The sequence below is a fragment of the Callorhinus ursinus genome, unplaced genomic scaffold, assembly GCF_003265705.2.
Source record: "Callorhinus ursinus isolate GAN/ISIS: 27379988/994484 unplaced genomic scaffold, GSC_fseal_2.0 scaffold21, whole genome shotgun sequence".
NCBI classification, from domain to species: Eukaryota; Metazoa; Chordata; class Mammalia; order Carnivora; family Otariidae; genus Callorhinus; species Callorhinus ursinus.
Window position 1 is genome coordinate 6,928,774 of NW_027397083.1, and position 19,203 is coordinate 6,947,976.

At 41.0% G+C, this 19,203-nt stretch overlaps 1 protein-coding gene across 3 annotated transcripts in view; it reads right to left on the reverse strand.

Moving 5' to 3' along the window:
- Positions 1-19,203, reverse strand: part of EXT2 (exostosin glycosyltransferase 2) — a 132,812-nt gene that overhangs the window by 51,197 nt on the left and 62,412 nt on the right. For all 3 annotated transcript variants that reach the window (XM_025878386.2, XM_073904715.1, XM_025878388.2), the window contains one exon: positions 12,752-12,883. In XM_025878386.2, the coding sequence (XP_025734171.1) occupies positions 12,752-12,883 (132 nt within the window). The remainder of the gene's footprint in view (positions 1-12,751; positions 12,884-19,203) is intronic.

Genomic DNA, 19,203 nt, shown 5'->3' on the forward strand with positions numbered 1-19,203 from the left:
TTGTGTGGTTTTGAGCTGAAAGGAGTCTACCACCACCATTAAAGCTGATACAACGTGGAAAGAACAACCTCTAAAATGTAGTCATTTCTTAATTCTTAATTTCTCTGGAATTCCAGTAAGGCATATGCTTTGTCTACTCCGTTTTATCTCTGCTTCCTCCTGGAAAAAGGAAAGGCATGAGCCGGCAAGGGCAAAAAGAATAGGCAAGGAGGTAACAGTGGACAAGAATTCAACACATTTTGGGAAGTGAAACAGAGGACGTTTCTTGCTATACAAGACACAGAAACGTAGGATAAAATATAACAAAACTCCTTTGAAATATATCGCTGAGGCCAGGGGCAACGGGAAGTCCCAGGCACCAAAAATGAAGAGACACCGCAATTGAGAGCTGAACGCACAGGAGAGTTGGCACTGTGGAACCCTGAGAACGGCAGAGGTAGTTTGGGCTTAGTGACACACGGGTTTGACATCCATGTCAGTAGAGGGACAACAGCTTTGGCCACAGGAAGTGAGGGAACCAGAAGTGGGACATATACACAAAGGCAGAATCCTTCCATGAAAAGGTGGCCCAGAACGTCATCCCCTCATAGATGCGGGTAATAAAAAACATTTATCTTTTTCAACCTGAGTTTGGGCTGGGGTGCTTCCAACAGAGACTAGCCCTCATACAGGCTTGGGGTTTAAACAAAATCTACATCTGGAGTATGGAAACCTCATACTGTGAAATTAATGTTAAAAAGTGATTTATCTCCAGGACAACTTTGGAACACCCAGCAGAAGCCACAACAAACAAACAAGAACAAACAGACCCTCTGGAGTAATAACCCTCACCCAGTTGGCAAAGATTACCACAGAAAACTCTACTGAAGATGAACTCACATCCCAAAATTATAAAACACATAAGGAATCAATGCAACAAGAGCGACAGGCAGTAGACAAATGACAGGAGTAGACCTTATAAGAAATTTAAAAATTAGATAATAGGAAAAGATAAAGTATCTCAAATAATTACAAGAGAATGAATTTAAAACACAGTTTTAAAAAAGACACTATGAAAAAAAGACCAGGCAGACAGATTTGAAAAATAATTAAATAGTTTCTAAAAATAACCACTGAAATTTAAATCTCAATGGATGGGTGAAAAAGAAATCAGTCACAGCTAAAGAGAACAGCAAAATGGATGTGAAAAAATTACCCAGCATGCAGTTATAGAAAGATAAAAATGTGGAAAACGTGAGGGAAAAAATACCTGAGAGACATAACAACAGGATGAAGGAGGTCTGACACGCATTTAACAGGAAAAGGAAAGATTTGTGAAAATGACAGAGAGATAATATTCAAAGAGAAAACAATGAGAATTTTCCAAAACCGATTAAAGACATGAACTCTCAGGTCAAAGATAAAATAATCACTCTCAAAAGCAGATCGAGAATGGGAATGACAGAATCACCATTTAGCAACCATTACAACAACTGATTCAGGTGAGAAATCATTGGTGGAGGCTACAACCAGCCAAGCAAAGTCTGAGAAGCAGCAGGGTATTTACATGGTCTCAAAGCATTTCCCCACAAGACACATTAAGAACAAAAACAGTAACTTTACACTGGAGAAATCCAGCCAAAATCTGTGACTGAAGTTACATCACGAGTCATAGGACAAATTGACATTATGGTGTCCTCCAACATGATGCATTGAGAACATATTATTTTTGTGATATTCCAGTCAAAAAGGCATAATTTGAATTTCAACAATTTTAAATTGAATTCATAAATTGATACAAAAACATCAGACAAACCCAAATCAAGAGATGTCAAGAGACATCTTACAAAATTAGTAACAAGTTCTCTGAGAAAGTGTGAATGTCATGCAAGGCAAAGAAAGACTGAGAAATTGTTCTAGAATAAGGAGACATGACAACTAATGTAATGCATGGTCTGGAATTTTCTTTTGCTATAATGGATGTTAGGATAATTGGCAAAATCTAAATAAGGTCTATAAATTTAATAATAATATTATATCAATGTTTATTTCAGATGACTGATAACTGTACTGTGACTTCTTTATGAGAAATATTTAGGAGTAAAGGTGCGTCATATTTGCAACTTTCAAATGGCTCAGGAAAAAATGTATAAATATAAATGTGTACACACACACACACACAGAGAAAAGAATAAAGGGAATGTGGTAAAATATTAATATTTGACAAATACGGTATAGCACATATAGAAACTCTATTATTTTTGTAACTCTCAGTTTGAAATTATGTCAAAATAAAATATATAGATAATTTTAGGGCTGTTTAAGCAAACAAACAAAAGGCAGAGCAACATATGCTACCAAGCGAAGCAAACAAAAAAAGCTAAGCTTTCCCAAAATGACTAGAAGACTCAGAAATTGGAGGACTGGAGATACTAGGGGGCACCTGGGTGGCTCAGTTAAGTGTCTGACTACAGCTCAGGTCATGATCTCAGGGTCCTGGGATCGAGTCCCACATTGGGCTGCACACTCAGCAGGGAGTCTGCTTGTGCCTCTCCCTCTGCTCCTCCCCTCCCTCGTGTGCTCTTTCTGTCAAATAAATAAATAAAATCTTTAAAAGAAAAAAAAATTGGAGATACTAGGTGTCCAGGAAGAAGGGACTCTGAAAACAGAAATAAAGAACCGTGGTTCCAAGATCCCTTAAACTGACAGTCACAGGCAGGCCAATCCTCTCCCTGTCCTCCCGCGTTCCCCTGCCACCTTAGCAGGAAAAGGGAAGTTTATTCTCTGGAGAAAATGAATTAGAGAGACTCCACAGTCAGAGACCCCAGACATGAAAAGCAGGGTGAGGCACCACACTGAATATAGTGGATTAAGTGATCATCCATAAATGAAGAATGAGAACCTGTCTCCTTCCCCTCTATTGAGCTCCTCAAATGTTTACAGCGTAGGCATTATCCATCTTCCCCCACTCCCAAAGGCAGAAAGATTATTCTCTGGATCAATGAACCAATCCAAAAGAAATAACCCACGAACACTGACATCTGGGCAAACGACTGGGTCCCCATCCTCTTAACCTAAGTAAAGCTCACCAGTTGACAAGCTTTACAGAGAACTCCCAATCAGCTTTCAGAGTTTCACTTTCAAATAAGACTGCTGAAAACATCAGGTATTTGAAGAAAGCTGCCAATATAAAAGAGAAATGAAGAACTGATAGAGGAATTCAAAGGAAACAATACAAGGAGCTAAAGAAAAAGAAAAACAAAATCACAGTATCTTCAGAGAGAGAAAGTACCGTATTCTTACAATAAGAGGAAGCTTCCAAAAAAAAAAAAAATAGGAAGCTATAGGGGTGCCTGGGTGGCTCAGTCAGTTAAGCAGCTGCCTTTGGCTCAGGTCATGATCTCAGGGTCCTGGGATCAAGCCCCACATCAGGCTCCCTGCTCAGCGGGGAGCCTGCTTCTCTCTCTCCCTCTGCCTGCCACTCCCCTTGCTTGTGCTCTCTCACTCTGTCACAAATAAATAAAATCTCAAAAAAAAAAAAAATAGGAAGTTATAAAAAAGATTAATTAGAAATCAAGTAAAAGGGGTACCTGGGTGGCTCAGTTGGTTAAGCATCCTACTCTTTATTTCAGCTCAGGTCATGACCTCAGGGTCCTGGGATCAAGCCCTGAGTTGTGCTCTGTGATTAGCAGGCAGTCCACTATAAGATTCTCTCTCTCCTCTTCCTCTGCCCCTCCACCACTGGCTCATGCTTGCTCTCTCTCTCAAATAAATAAATAAATAAATCTTAAAAAAAAAAGATCAAGAAAAAACTTAGACATTGAAAGTGAACAAAATTTTTAAAATCAAAAGAAGCTTAGAAGATAAAACTGAGAAAATACCTAAGAAACTCAAAAAGATTATTGAAATAAAAAGAAATGATAAGTAGAACAGAAAAGATAAGGAAAAGAAGGCTCAATCTAACATATTCATCATTTAGGTAACATAAGTTCCATAAAGAGAAACAAGAGAAAACATGGGAAGAATAAAAGATATAAAACATGAAAATTTCTCAGAACTGGACATGAATTTCCAGCTTAAGAAGGCCCAAATCAGTATCCACTGAACAAAAAAACCCACTCACACCAAGGCACATTATAAAATTTCAAAACACAGAATTTTCCAAGAAGATAAAAATGTCGCATAAAAGGATCAGGAATGACTTCCCACTTTTTGAAATTAAAATGGGAAACTTCGAGGGCAATGGAGCCATGCTTTCAAAATTCTAAAGAAAACCCACCTCACCCAGAAGTTTACACTAGTCCAATTATTACTCAAATGTGAAATAGAATAAACACATTTTCAGACATGAAAATTTATCTCCCAATGGTCCCTTTCTCCAGAAGCTGTTAGAAAAAATAAACCAAAAAAGAGGAAGATGTTAGACGTTGGAAACAAGGAAACCAACAAAGGAGAGAAAAAAAGGGAATTCCCAGAATCATGGTGAACTGAAAATTTAAGATGACCACTGCACAGGAGACCCAGAGAGCAATCAATCCAGACTGGAGCTTAAGATGAATTGCTATAGGAGAAAAGGGAGGGAGCGAGGGAGGGAGAGAGAGAGAGGGGAAAAAAAGGAGAGAACAAAAGAGAAAGAAAAGACAGAGGGAGGGAAATCCTATACTTTACCTATGCTTGACCATTTACTCTTTTGTTGGAAAACTGAGCAAAAATCAATTAGTGATAGGAACATGGAACACTAAGAGAAAAAACAAAAGCAGTTATTAACTCTCCGGAAAAATAAAAAGTTGTACAAAAAAAAAAAATAATCATGGTTTGCCACTTCATTCAGCTAAAAAGAGTATTTATTCAGTCCTAATAATGCACACAATAAATACTGCTTTAATGAAAAATGGCGATACAGCCCTACTGGAAAGAAGGGGAGAAATGAATGTGTAAAGAAAGAAGAGAGAACAAGAGACAAACTGCTGACCCAAAGGAAGTAAAAAGAATATGTCTATGATTGAGAAATAAAAAAAAAAAAAAAGCACCCTAAGCATTCGATGGGGAGATAGGAAGATAAATCCCAGAGGAAAGCTAGAAGAGTTGCAAGCAGTTGCCCCGTGGGAACAGGCCTCAATTTTAGTTATATGCTTTATTTTACCATCTGAATTTTTGAACCATACACAGGCTAAACTACACAACTTTTAAAAATATAAAATTAAGAAATATACCAGATAAAAAAAGAGAACCAAAAATCAAGAATCAACCTCCAGTTGGAGCAATGGGGAAATTTTTCTACGCTGCAGCTGCAACAAACCCATTTATTAGAAAATTATGCCCAAATATTCATTAATTGGGAGGCATGTAACTACCATAGGATATTAGAAATGAAAACAAACTTCATTATCCTGATGTTATAATACCCAGCAACTATATTTTCCTGGTAACTTCTGCTACTGAATCATTTAAGCAGACATCAAGGGTGAATTAAAGTAGCCCCCCAAAAAGGAGAAAGAGATTACGTGCTAATAAGTGCTAGCTGGGGCAGGTGCCAAGGATGACTGTGCCAAAACACTCAGTATGTTCTTAATCAATCTGCTGCCAGATCAAGCTTCCACAAGACTCCAAAAAACTATTCTAGTCACTGCCTCCTACCAGCTGTATGATGTAAGGAAGCAGTGAGGTTTTGATTCATGAAAGCAAGAGACATAAAATTGGCCTCTATAAAAGCAAAGGAGGTAAGACTGCATCCAGGGAAAGCGTGTGTGCTAATGCACCCATCACCTCCATTGCAGTGGCCATGCGGGCGTGCGTTACACAGGTGTGCGAGTCTCTATTTGGAGGAAGGCAGGGTTTCATGATAAAGATCTCATTGACATAATCATCTTAGCCACACCTCCAGGCTCGTCCCTTTATATTCCTTACACATCCTCGCCATCTGGATCTGGCTTGTGACCTCGTCTTTTCCATTTTTTGACCATTAGAGTCAGCCAAGTTCTTTGCTTGGGGCCCCAGATCCAAGCTCTTTGGATCTTCCTGCATCTCTCCACCCACAGACCTAACTCAGCTTTCTTTATTCCCTGGCTACTGACTATCTGAGACTTTCTAGCTTGTTTCCACAGAACAGTTCAGTGGCAAAGTCTACACAAGGGAAGGTTTGGAATTCAGGGCCGTGTACTGGAGCCCTTGTGTAACTGTGATCCTACAAACGTGATACCTCTAAAAACAAGACTTCAAAAAGCTTACATGTATGTACTTAAAATTCAAGCTTAAATTTCTAAATTCCATACATACTTTAGTCCTATCTAGGCAATGGGAGGAAGAAGTGGAGAATAAGCCTAGAAGGCCTCCTGGGGGCAGGGTAGGCTTTCAAATTCCAGAGAAACATTCCACAACCTGGAAGTTAAAGGGCACGGAGCTGAGTTAAACAGACTGTTAACATGGTATCTCTTCAACTCAGAGCTCTCTTTCACGCATGTGAGCTGGCACTTCTTCAGCCTGCAGAGTGATTTATTGCTTGGTAGTGTTTAGAGCTGAGTGGTATTTTCAGCTGCTTGTACAACCACAACATTGGTGAGTGGGGGGCTGCCATCTGGCCATCTTGGTGCAGCCAGCCCTGAGTACTTCATGGGGCAGAGACAGATGCACTCTGAGCCAGCTCTGGATGCTTTGGACCCAGGCCCAAGGGGTCCAGAAGAGGAACTGGACAGGAGGAGAGGGAGAGCCTTCTCTGGTAGGTGAGTCAGGACACACACAGTGAATCAATTCCACATCAAAGTCTGGTCCCTGGACTGGCGGCATCAACACCATCTGGAAACTTGCTAGAAATACAAATTCCAGGACCCCACCCAGACCTACTCAATCTGTGACTTGGGGTGGAGTGGCAGCAATCTGTGTTTTAACAAGCTTTCCAGGAGATTCTGATGCGTACTAAATATGCACTCACCTCCCTCAGAACTATGGGAGCTAGTGGCAAGCTGTGCCACCTTTTACCCACAGCTCTAATTCCTGCTCCTCATGGGTGAAAAGTGCCCATCAAGTGCTCCAATGCCCACCCCCCCTACCAATCCCTTGCTGAGGCTTGGACGTGAGGCTCCTAGAAGTCCAGGTAAGTATATGCTCCACATCTTGAGGTCTTGCTCACAGCTAAGTCGCCCCTCTGGCTAGATTTCATAGGAATAATCTCTTATTTTTTAACCTCTTTCTTATGCTGGGTACAATAATCCATTGTAAGTCACTTCGCCATTTTCCTCATCAATTTTTGTCAAAGGTCATGGGACCCCTGCTCTCTCTCCTTTCTGCTCTAGGTCCAATATGGTCAACGCAGAAAAGGGAAAAATCGGAGGTCTCTTGATTAGTGTTATCTAGGATAGCAAATTTGAAAAAAATACTATGTAGCGTCCGTCAAAAGGGACTGGATAAATAAAATTATGACATACTGATAAGGTGGGGTACAATCTTTCAAATCACATCGTAAAAAACATGACCTGGGAATATATTCTACTCTCCAACATGATTTTAGGCCCATATTATATTGAGTTTTAAAATAACTGCCAGTGAGAGGATATGGTTTTGGTGGCACATATCAGAAACCCAAAATTCACAGTTCTTGGCCTACTGCATCCCCATAACACATTGAACACTCACTTGCCTCCGCCTCTGTCCTCCAGATGTTCTCACATTTGGCAGAGAACCAGAGGTAAGGCAAGACAGGGTGGCTAAGGAGCTCCCCCTCTCCACAGGCAAGGCCCAGGTGCAAGGATGAGACGGCCACAGGCAAGACCAGAAATGACACGAATGTTAGAAGTGATACAGGTGTGGAGTATTTGGGGAGATGATAGTTTTGCTGATATCTACAAAAAAGGGAGAAAAATGAAAGCATGGAGAGACCAAAAAGGCCGTGAAAGACAGGCACCCTTGCCATAAGGAACTAAGAAAATTAATCGGTAAAAGCAAACTTGCTGTCCCCGCTTAAGGAACCTTAACTTGCTGAGAAATTCCTTCCAAAGACAAGAGACCAAACAAAGGGCCAATCTCTCCAAACCAGACAGATTTGCTACTTTAAAGTTATGCTCAAGAATTATTTTGTCAAACTTTTTCAAGTTTTGAGAGTGTAGCACAACGTGGGTAATGTAACCTCCTCCTACCTGGCAAGAGATAGAAATGCCAAATCTCACTGGTGACACAAACACTTGGTTTCTGCAAGGCCACCCTTTGCTATCTTCAGAATCTACACACCCTCAGAGGTCCTCTTTTTTTTTTTTTTTACATTAAACCAAGGCAGCAGCATCTGGCAAAATAGGACTCTCTGCTCTCACCCTCCCTCTCTGCTCTGAGCAAGCAGAGTGCGTGGCTGGCTGGAAGCCCTAACAGCGTATCTTTGGAAACACCAGACCATCCCTTGATTTACTGGCCAAGATCCACACCTACTCCCACCTCGGGGTGTCTGATATTGTAAATTTGATGGAATCTAGAGGGAAGACTCCCCTGCAGGTTGGGCTCATAGTAATCACATCTAGAGTAGGTTAAATATTTCCAAAGGGGAGGGGAAAAGTTAACTATAAATAAATCAGCTCTACTCAGACCTCCTGTCAGTTGCCTTCACTGAAGATGCAGAAATGTTCAACCCACTGATTTAAATCAGGGCTCTCAGCACCTGAACTCCTAGAAACGTGGTGAGCACTAAATTAGCCTGAAAAGAACAATTTAAGAAGTTAAAGAAAAAACACAGACTATATTTTCCATTTGCATATCCAGATTTCAGCTTTTTATACTTACGTTCTTTCCAAACTGACAGTCCAGCACTTTGACCATTTTGTCCTACATTAAAACACATCTATTTCATAGCTACAAATTTTCATGTACTATTTTCTCCTGGCCCATAGTCTTATGAAAGACAGAGAACCAAAATTCCAACCATTTATTCTTATTAGACTTTTCTTAGAGCTTTAGATAAAAGTACAGAATAAAGTCCCACTCTTTCCACACCTTCTGGCTGGCTCATGGCCATCCCATCTATATGTATTCTCCTGCAGAGGAACAGGGATGAGTATTCTTCATTTCAAGCTTATGCCATATACTTGGAATAGTGGAAATGTTTCAGCCCAGAGGAGGAAGCTCAATGGCTCCTACAAAACTCCATAAGCCAATTCAAGATAAACAGAAGACCGGGGTTCTCACTTGTTTATACAACTTGCCGATTATATGACCTTAGACAAGTCCTTATGTACTGTGAGTCTCATTATGACCACCTAACGGATGGGAAAGAATCTATCCCTTTCCACACCTTCCCAACAGGGTTTACGTAAAACAAAACAAAACAAAACAAAACAAAAAAAACAGTGGATGTCATATCAGCAGGTGGGTGAGTCCTGGGATCCCAATGTTCCTCCCTCCCTTCCTGTCTCCCTCCTTCCCTCCTTTATACATTAAGGGCCTCCTATCTGAATTAAATTGTCCTAGATATTATAAGAAATACCAAGATAACTCAGAAATTCCCTTAAGAAGTTTCAAACTCTACAGGAAATTGTGCTTCTATGCATGTTAAGTGATAGGAAAGAAACACAGATAACACACTCTAAGAGTTACAAAGAGGAAAGATTACTTCCTATTTAAGGGGTCCAGGAAAACCTCATGGAGGAAGGGGTATATGAGCAGGTCACTGAAATGGACAACCGGAGCGGACGGTGGAGTAAAGCATCTCAGTGAAAGAACGAACAGTCACAAAGGCACAGAGACGGCAAAGCATGGAGCACACATAGGAAGGACAATGTTGTGCTGCCAGAGCCCCTGAAAGACAAGAGAAGGGAATGAAACCAGAAAGGCAGGCTGGAGCCATACTGTCAAAGGCCCTGCAGTCAGACTGAGTTTGGACGCCAGTAGCACCCTGGCCCACGACCCCCATGTGCCCACACTCCCTACCTGGATAAAGTGCCCCACATGCCTCACTCCCCCTAACCGCCTTCAATCGCCAATTAGCATAGTCAGTTCTCCCCACCATCCCTCAAATCGGCCCCCTACTAATTCTCACCTGGACTCCTGAAATAGGCCCCTGCCTCTGTTCTTGTCCTGCTGCAAGTGATCCATTCTCCACACTGATATCTGACTGACCCAAACGCAAACTCACCACATTACGTCCCAGTTTAAATAACCCACAGATGACATGCCAACACATTCCGTGACATATGAGGTGTTTTGTGATTGGGGCCCTCCCTAGGCTTTATCTTCTTCTTCTCCCTCCTGAGCCTCCTTCAGTCCTGCCACACTCACCTCCATGAAGTTCCTTAAACCTTACACACTCTCCAGTCCCTCTGCACCTCTGAATTTGCTATTCCTTCTGCATAGGACCACCATCCCCTTTCTCTGACTAGGTAACACTTCCTTCTCTTTTAACACTCAGATCATCATTTAGCATTGTGCTGGAAGTACCAGCCAATGCATTTAGATAAAAGAAAATAAAAGGTTCAAGTATTGGAAAAAAGAGGGAGAATTAGCATTTGTACATATGATTGTATATCTAGAAAACACAAGAGAATCAACTTTAAAAAAGTGAAATAATTGTAGAATTCAGGAAAAGAGTAGTTAACAAAATTTATATACAAAAGCCAATGTCTTTACACAATGGTAACTAGTTAGAAACTATACTATCAGAAAGCATTCCTTTATAGAGTGTAAGAAAGGTAAAATATCTAAGAAAAAATTAATCAGGAATTGTGAAAGGCCAATATAAAGAAAACTTTAAAATTCTACTAGAAAGACACATCTTACTTCCAGATAGCCAGACCCATTGCAATTTAAATTCCCCAAAGGCATGGATCTTTGCTGCTTTGTTCACTGATACAGTTCAAGTACCAAGAACACTGTTTAGAAGATAGAACGTAGTGGGCACTCAATAAATACCTACTGAAATGCCTAAAACAAACTAAAAATTCAATGTGACCAATAAAATACAATTAGGATTTATAATTGTACTCCGGGAGAAAATGACAGAGATATCAACCTTCCACTTGAAAAACACACACATAAGACCATTTTTTTTACCTAGCAGATGAATACAAACTCAAGTACTCAGGGTTACTGAAATGGAGAGCCCAAATAACCAAAATGTTATTGGCAGAACTATAAACTGGCAGAGTCTTCTGAAAGGGCAATTTACTAATATCTATCAACATTCAAAATATGTGTATTTCTCATCTGAAATTAATAACATTCAAATGTGTGGTATTTTTCAGCTGGAATTAATTCTACAGATATATTCCCATATTTATGCAAACATATATGAAAATACATCTTTTGTATTACTATTTGAAAATAGAAAAAAATAAAAGCAATCTAAATTTCTATCAATAATAGATCTGTTCTGTAAGACAGACCTAAAAAATGGAATACTTTATAGCCATCCTTAAAACTGAAGGACACCTATATAGAATGAAGTAAGTCCATGACCTACTCCTATTAAAGTAAAAAAGGCAAGGTACAGAATACTGTGTAACATGATCTCATCTGTGTTCTAAAATTATATACTCATGCTTATATATGAATAGAAACATTCTGGAAGGTTACCTCCAGTAATGGAGTCTAGGGAGGAGATGGACAGAAGCAAACTTTCCTTCAAGCACAATAGAAAGGTGTTTGTTTTTGTTGTGCTGGATTTTACCACAAGCATATATTGACTTCCTCTCAGGACAACCCATTTCAGGAAGCATCCTGGCCCCTCCCAGCGAGGGTGCCACCTCCCTGCTGTGCCCCCTGGCACTCTGGACACCACTCTATTCCAGAACTTCGCATACCACATGGCCTACTCGCTGACTCCCCAAGTTAGCGGACAGCTCCTTTGAGGTGAGGGACTTGTCTGCTTTTTCTGCATGCCCAGCACCTGGTGGGGTGCCTGACACATAGTAAGGGCAGGAGGGCGGGAAAGAGGATCTTATATGAAGATTAACCAGGTGGCTGAATACACACTACTGAGAGAAGGTGGAATCAGGAGACCAGCAGGGCTGGCCAGAAAGACAGCACTGATTTAGAATGAAGAATGGATTCGAATCTAGTTCTCTGACAGGAAAGCCTTGAGGCGTGCAAACAAGGCAGACAGGGGCGCTCCAGAACGGCTAGGAAGCAGAACTGCCAGGCTCAGCACTGCAGGCACTTTCCGTGAGAAGGAAGATATGGCCACTGCCACAATCCCTACCAGGCCACAAGTGCCTTAGGACTCCTTTGAGCAAGGAGGAAGTCCTGAGAGTGGCTTTCGACCACCCCAACTCTCTGCTGGAAACACCCAGGGGCTTCAGCTGGTCTGGAGCAAGTCTGGACTGTGGCCATCCATAATGCCTCTAGATCACTTTTGCTGATTATTTCCCTCCCACGGTGATGGCAGCGTTCACTGAAATCATCTACGTGAAACACTGAGCACAGTCCCTGGCAGAGAGTAAGTACTCAAAATACAAGCTATTATTTTTAAGCTGCTCATAGAATCTTTTCAAGAGTTCTAGGCATTACAACTGCAAAAGTCATCAGGAAGTATTTGATTTCCAACAAGAGCCAGGCCTCCCCATTTATCTCTGCAATAAATAAGCATACTGTCTTCCTAAGCACATTCAAAACAAACTGGAAGCTGCTGCTTCTGAATTTCTTACTTTTGTTATCATTTCAAAATGGAGCTGACTTTGTCAGCTAGCACACTCTCATCATAGAAAGCTAGAATTTAAATAAACTTTACACTCAGTACATCTTTCTCTGTCCCATCTTGACATCTGGACTGTGGCTGACATGGTTAGCACCAGAATTCACTTACCACAGTGGGAGGGTCATTCCATTCTTCATAGGAGAGGGCAGCATATGGATAGATGCGGTCATTGATAATCTGCAGAGTGGCCATGGCAATGGCTTTAATTGACTGAAAGTACGCTTCCCAGAACCACCGTGCCTGCAAAGGAAACAACGCTGTGTTCAGTGAGCAAGTGAGACACAGTGGAAGAACTAGATGCTCTATCACAGCCAACTCTGGGTCAGGGTAATTCCTTTATTCCTGCAGGGAGGGAGCCTACAGCGAATGCTCCCTGCCGTTCAAGCCAGCTGCATCAGAAGTGTGCATTTATCAAATGCAGTCAAAAGAGAGGGGGAACAAGTAAAATGCACACTGGATTCAATTTGGATAGAAGAGAAACTATGTCTTGATGAAAATATCAATGTTATACCAGAGCAAGTTATAGTCTTTTTTTTTTTTGCATACACATAAAGTGCACAAATCTTAAGTGTACAACTCACCAAATGTTTAGGTATGTACATACTCTTATAACTACTACCAAAATAAAGATACCAAACATTCCAGCACCCCAGAAGATTCTCTTCTGCTTCCCAGGCACTTTCTCAATCATCCAAGAGTAATCATTCTGATTTCTACTGTGCCTCCTACTGAATTTCATACAAATGGAATCAAAACAGTATTTACTATTTGTGTCTGACTACTTTTATCAACACTGGTAACGTTTAAGTCAGGTTTTGATGTCAAGGTTATGCTGGCCTCTTAAAATGAATAGAAAAGTGTTCCTTCTTTTTCTATTCCCTGAGAAATTTTATGCAAGGATGGCATTATTTCTTTCTTGAAAGATTTAGAAGAATTCACCTAAAAGCCATCTGGGTTAGGTGCTTTTTGGTGTATGAAGATTTTAAATCATGGATTAATCTTCTTTCATAGACACAGGATTATACATATTTTAATGAGCATGTCGGTTTCGAAAGTAGTATTTTTCAAGGAATGTATTCATTTCATCTAAACTGTTAAATTTACTGGGCTAAACGTGTACTAACATCTATTCAATGCATGTAAAACATGTAGTAATATACCTCTTTTCATTCCTGATACTGATAATCTACATTCTCTTTGTATTTGCCATGTCTTACACTTTATTAATCTCTTCAAAAACCAATGTTTGGTTTTGTTGATTTTCTTTTTCATACTTTTTTTTTGCTATCTTGTTCCTTTCTGTTCTTATTTTTATTTCCTTTCTTCTATTTTGGGGGACCTTAATCCACCTTGCATTTGGTTTCTTGAGATTGAAGTTTAGATTACTAATTTTAATCTTTCTTCATTTCTTTTTTTTTAATCTTTTTTTTTTTACAATTTTATTTATTTGTTTGAGAGAGAGAGAATGAGAATAGAGAGCACGAGAGGGAAGAGGGTCAGAGGGAGAAGCAGACTCCCCGCTGAGCAGGGAGCCCCATGTGGGACTCGATCCCGGGACTCCAGGATCATGACCTGAGCTGAAGGCAGTCGCCCAACCAACTGAGCCACCCAGGTGCCCAGTCTTTCTTCATTTCTAATATATGCTTAAAGCTACAAATTAGCCTCTATGTACTATTTTAAACATGTCCTATGCAATTACATATCATTTTCTTTATAATTTAGGTAAAACAATTTTCTAGAAGTATACTATTTAATTTCCAAACATTTTGGGATTTTCTATTTATCTTTGTTGCTGACTTCTACTCTGATTGCACTATAGTCAGAGACCATGTGTTATTTCAAAACTTTGCCCTTTATTCTTGACTACATTTAAGCTTTTCTCTGTCTTCATCTTACAGCAGTTCCACTCTGATGTACCTAGGCGTGGCTCTTTGTGTTTATCCCACTGAGGACTGTCGAGCTTCTTCGCTCTGTGGTTTGATGTCTTTCACTGTTTTTAGAAAACTCTCAGCCAATATTTCTTTGAATATTGGTTCTATCACACTCTCTTCTCCTAGGACTCTAAATATACATACAGAAATGTTTTCACCGTGCCCCGTATGTCTCTTATTCTCTTTTCTGAGTTGCCATCTGGGTATTTTCTACTAATTTTTCTCCTGGCCCAATTATCCTCTATCGTGTGTGTGTGTGTGTGTGTGTCTAAACTACTATTAAATCCACATACTGACTTCTCAACTTGGTTCCTGTATTTCTCAGTTACAAATTTTTTTTTTTAAGATTTTATTTATTTGTCAGAGAGAGAGAGCACAAGCAGGGGGAGCGGCAGGCAGAAGGAGAGTGAGAGGGAAAAGCAGGCTCCCTGCTGAGCAAGGAGCCTGACACAGGGCTCAATTCCAGGACCCTGGGATCATGACCCAAGCCAAAGGCAGACGCTTAACTAAGCCACCCAGGTGCCTCACAAAATTTCTACTTGACTTTTTTAAAAGTAGATTTCACATCTTTGTTGAAATCCTCTTATTTTATTAAGCACAGCTCCTGACTGATAACCCTAATATCTGAATCACCTGTGGGTCTCTTTCTACTATCTGTATTTACTCTTCATTTTGGTCATTTGGTTTCCATTTCTAGCATACCTCTTAATTTTTTACTGGACACCAGACATTCTATATTAAAAACTGCAGAGGTTCTGGATATACCAAATTATCTTCCGCCTAAGAGTGTAACATTCTTCTGGAAGACACGAATGCAGTCAGACCACTTTAATCCTATCAGTGGTTGGTTCTAAGTTTTGTTAGGGCCAACTTTTTTCAGCTTTCCCTTACTCTTGCAGTGTGGCCCTTTGGGGCCTTCAGGCAAAGCCTGGGGTACTTACCAGGACCCCTCGACCTTGGCAGGCCCTTGAACACCAACTCCATTTCACCAGCACTATATATGGTTGCTACAATGTTTGCACAGCTTGTTAGGCTCCCAGCTGCTTCATTCTGCAGGGAGTCTTGGAGTCTTGTTCTGATCCCGTGCACCTCAGGAGTTGGCAAACACTTCAAGGGAAGACTGCATGCCCAATTTTTGCTTACTTCCCTGTGGTTCCCATCTTCCTGGGATTTTGTCATTCAAATCCTGGATACTTTGGGGTAGCCCCAAATTCCAACCTCTCAGCCCTGTGGAACTACTGCTTTCTGCTAGGGCTCCAGATGCCCGGACTGTGAATTAGAAAGTGCCCTCAGGGAAAAAGCCAGAGGAAACATGAAGCTCAGTGTGCTATGCTTCCCTTCTCTCAGGAACCACAGTCCCTTAAGCACCGACTGCACGGATTGCTCTCGAATGCCTCTATACTCCTGCTTTATCTATTTTGATAAGCTTTTATGCTTTTCTCCCCCTGGCTGGAGGGTTACTCTAATACCAGCTACTCTGTCATAGCCGAATACAGTCTTTTGAAAGAAGACAGTTTCTTATCCAAGCAGAGATTGCGTTCAGTCCCCAAGAAAGCAAGATCCTGGTCTAGTGACCTGTCTGTCCAGCTTCATTCAGACCTGTGATTCCACTCAAAATCAGAGGCTATGAGGATTTCTGCAAGGAGGTGAACATGTGAAAATGTAACAGGAGAAATTCAAAAAATAACCAAAAGAGGTGGAGGAAAAAGACACTTTCAAGTCTACACCTGCCAGCTCTGGTTCTGTTTCCCAGGCAAGTTCTCCATTCATGAGAGAAAGCCTGGGATGCCTGCTGAGGTGTGTGATGACTACTCTCTCCAAGAAGTCTAAGAAAGAGGCAAAGCCTCACAATGAGGATTTCTCCTACTCAAAGAAAAGCTGACCCAGATTTAGCTACCAAGGGCATCTGGCTTATGCAGTCCTGTACTGTGCCATCTGGACACGACCTGGTGGCTGGCTGCCTGCCACTGCTTCTTAGATATACCCTACTCACTCCAATCTCATTCCTGCTTAGTCACGTTGCTGCCGTCTTGCCTGTCATCTAGCCAACACAGTGACATTTTATGAGACCTGAAAGAATCTATCTTCCCTGTGAACACTTTACTGATCACCCCAAATACCAACAATCTCTCCTTACTAGGAAATCCCACAGCACTTATACCCTTTACTTTATAGGTTGTTTCTGCTATATACTGTTCTAGAATGGTTTGCCCATTATTTCAGATGACCACTTTTCTCTCTCCAACTAGACTGTGAGTTTCATGGGTGTGGAAACTGGCTTTTTTTTAATTATTAGCATCCTTGCAGGTGTTAGGATGACCTGCTGCATATGTACTTTTGTATGCATGATCTCATTTGCTCTTTGAAACCAGCTTGTCGCTTACCTGGGGCAGTTTCATTTTCTATGCAAGGAAACCAAGATACAAAGATGTTAAGTGGCAGGGTCACAACTCAAACCCAGGATCTTTTCTACCCCATTCTAGAATACAAGGAGTACCAACCACACTCCATTTTGGGAAATGGTCCTTCCTTAAGAAACTAAAAAGGTGTGAAAAAGCCACACATAAACACACACATCTTAAATATTTACCCCCTTTCCCACCCACATGGATCCATCATATGTTCTTTTATTTTAATCATACCGAATTAAGCTGCACTCAAACTTAAGCATTCCAAAGCTTTATGTTCACATTCAAGCACAATGGAGACAGCAGCCTTTCGGATTTAGAGGAAACAATGACTGGTAACAAATCCACCTAGCATACCACACAAAGGCACAACTGGAGGACAATGCTTCTAATTTAAGATGTCTCAAATCATCTCACCCTGTCCACCAAATGCAATTCACTCAGAAAGGAAGCAAGCTTAGCCAATAATCGGAGCTCAAGTATCTCCACCTGAGGATAAGTGAACTTCTCAGGCTTAATTATTTCTGCAGGACCTTGGTAACACCTTAATAGTATTTAGAAGGCATCGTAATTTATGGCTCCTCCAGGAATCAGAATCAGCCCCTCGTTGGCAGAAAGGAAGGATCAGCTATGCTGTCAATGCACAAAAGCACCGCTGTTCTCATCCAGTAAGCAAATGCGTATTATGTTTTGATTTCCTTTTTCCCCCTAAAACATGGGCCACATTTATCACTTCCTGAGACGTTAAATGAGGGTGTCTTCAGCAGCTATGCAAATTCCTCAGTCACTTACGTTGTGGAAGCTGCACAGCTGAAGAGGTAAGTCACAGACTCATTGGTCATACCAACATAATCTTGAACAAAGCGTCTAACCTTTCTTCATTAAACATATGCCACCATAATTTTATAAAACATGCAGATTTCAAAGCATAAGAACCACAAAGTTCCTAACGCTTTCAATCGTGAGAATTATAAAGCTCCTAAAGATCAGGAACTGGGCCAACTTAAAGCTATCATAAGCAAATAGGTATCTCAAATTAAAATTGCTACCTCAGTTTGTACATCAGTTAAAAGTCATTAATTTTTTTGGTTTTCAGTAACATAAAGCCAAACAGGATGAGCAGTAACAAGTATTTAAAGAAAGCCAGTGCAGTATTGTAGAAAGGCTATGAGCATCTTGCACAATTCAAATTACGTAGCCTCTGTGTTTGGTCAATCTGCAAGCTGGAGAGCATATCACCTATCTCATCAGGCTGCAAAGACTCAGTGAGGTTTATAAAGCTCCTCACTCCGTACCAGTGCAGCATAGACAATCCAAAAGCATTAGCTCTGTCCTCAATACTCGCATCCACTCTGTCCCCTTAGGGTCTTTGTTACTTACATTAGAATACATTCAACACTGTTTGGGGGAAGAATGGAGGGAGGGGAAGAGGAGAGACAGAATGGGACCCTAACGTTGCACCCCATTCATCTCAATTCTTGGAAAACAGTAAAGAAATCCAACTGGTAAGAGAACAGAGTTAGAAATAATACAAACATATCAAATGGGAGTGACAGAACTTTGTCCTGAAAAGTACGAGAACCAGTAACATGTCCCTTCTAGCTTAATCTCCAAGCTTCTAAGGAAGAGGACCGTACTTCTCCAGAAACCAGGAGAGTAGACACCATCTGGTTTTGCTCACCACGGACTCCCAGCCTTTGGCACAGTGCCCATCAGAGAGGAGGCAGTCAAGACCCTTGTTGAAAGAGCGAACCCACCTAACACCACTCCCTCAAAGGCACGAGGCAGGACAGGCACCACAGGGATCTCATGGAAATGTCCAAATCTTCTAAGTACCAACCCATCTTTTAATAATAATGATCACATCTTGTATACAGAGTTTTAAAAGGTGTGAGATGGGGGAAATGGCTTTGAGGAGAAGACGACAAATCTATTCCTAGGGGGAACGGCAAGGCAGAAATAGGACCAAGAGTGTCCCTCACATTATGTTTAGTACAGATTAGGTATAGACCATGAAGGAGATAAATAGTTTCTAAAACTACACTAGGTAAGTTTGCTACCTAGGAGTGGTCAGGATATCTAACAGCACAAAGTTCATATATAAGAACGCCAACTATCCCAGAGTCATCCAAGAGCATCTTCATCCCCAAAGAACAATGATGGCTCTCCGAGGCCCTCGCAGAAACCAGCCAACTTTGCCCTACCCCTCTCGTCAGAACCG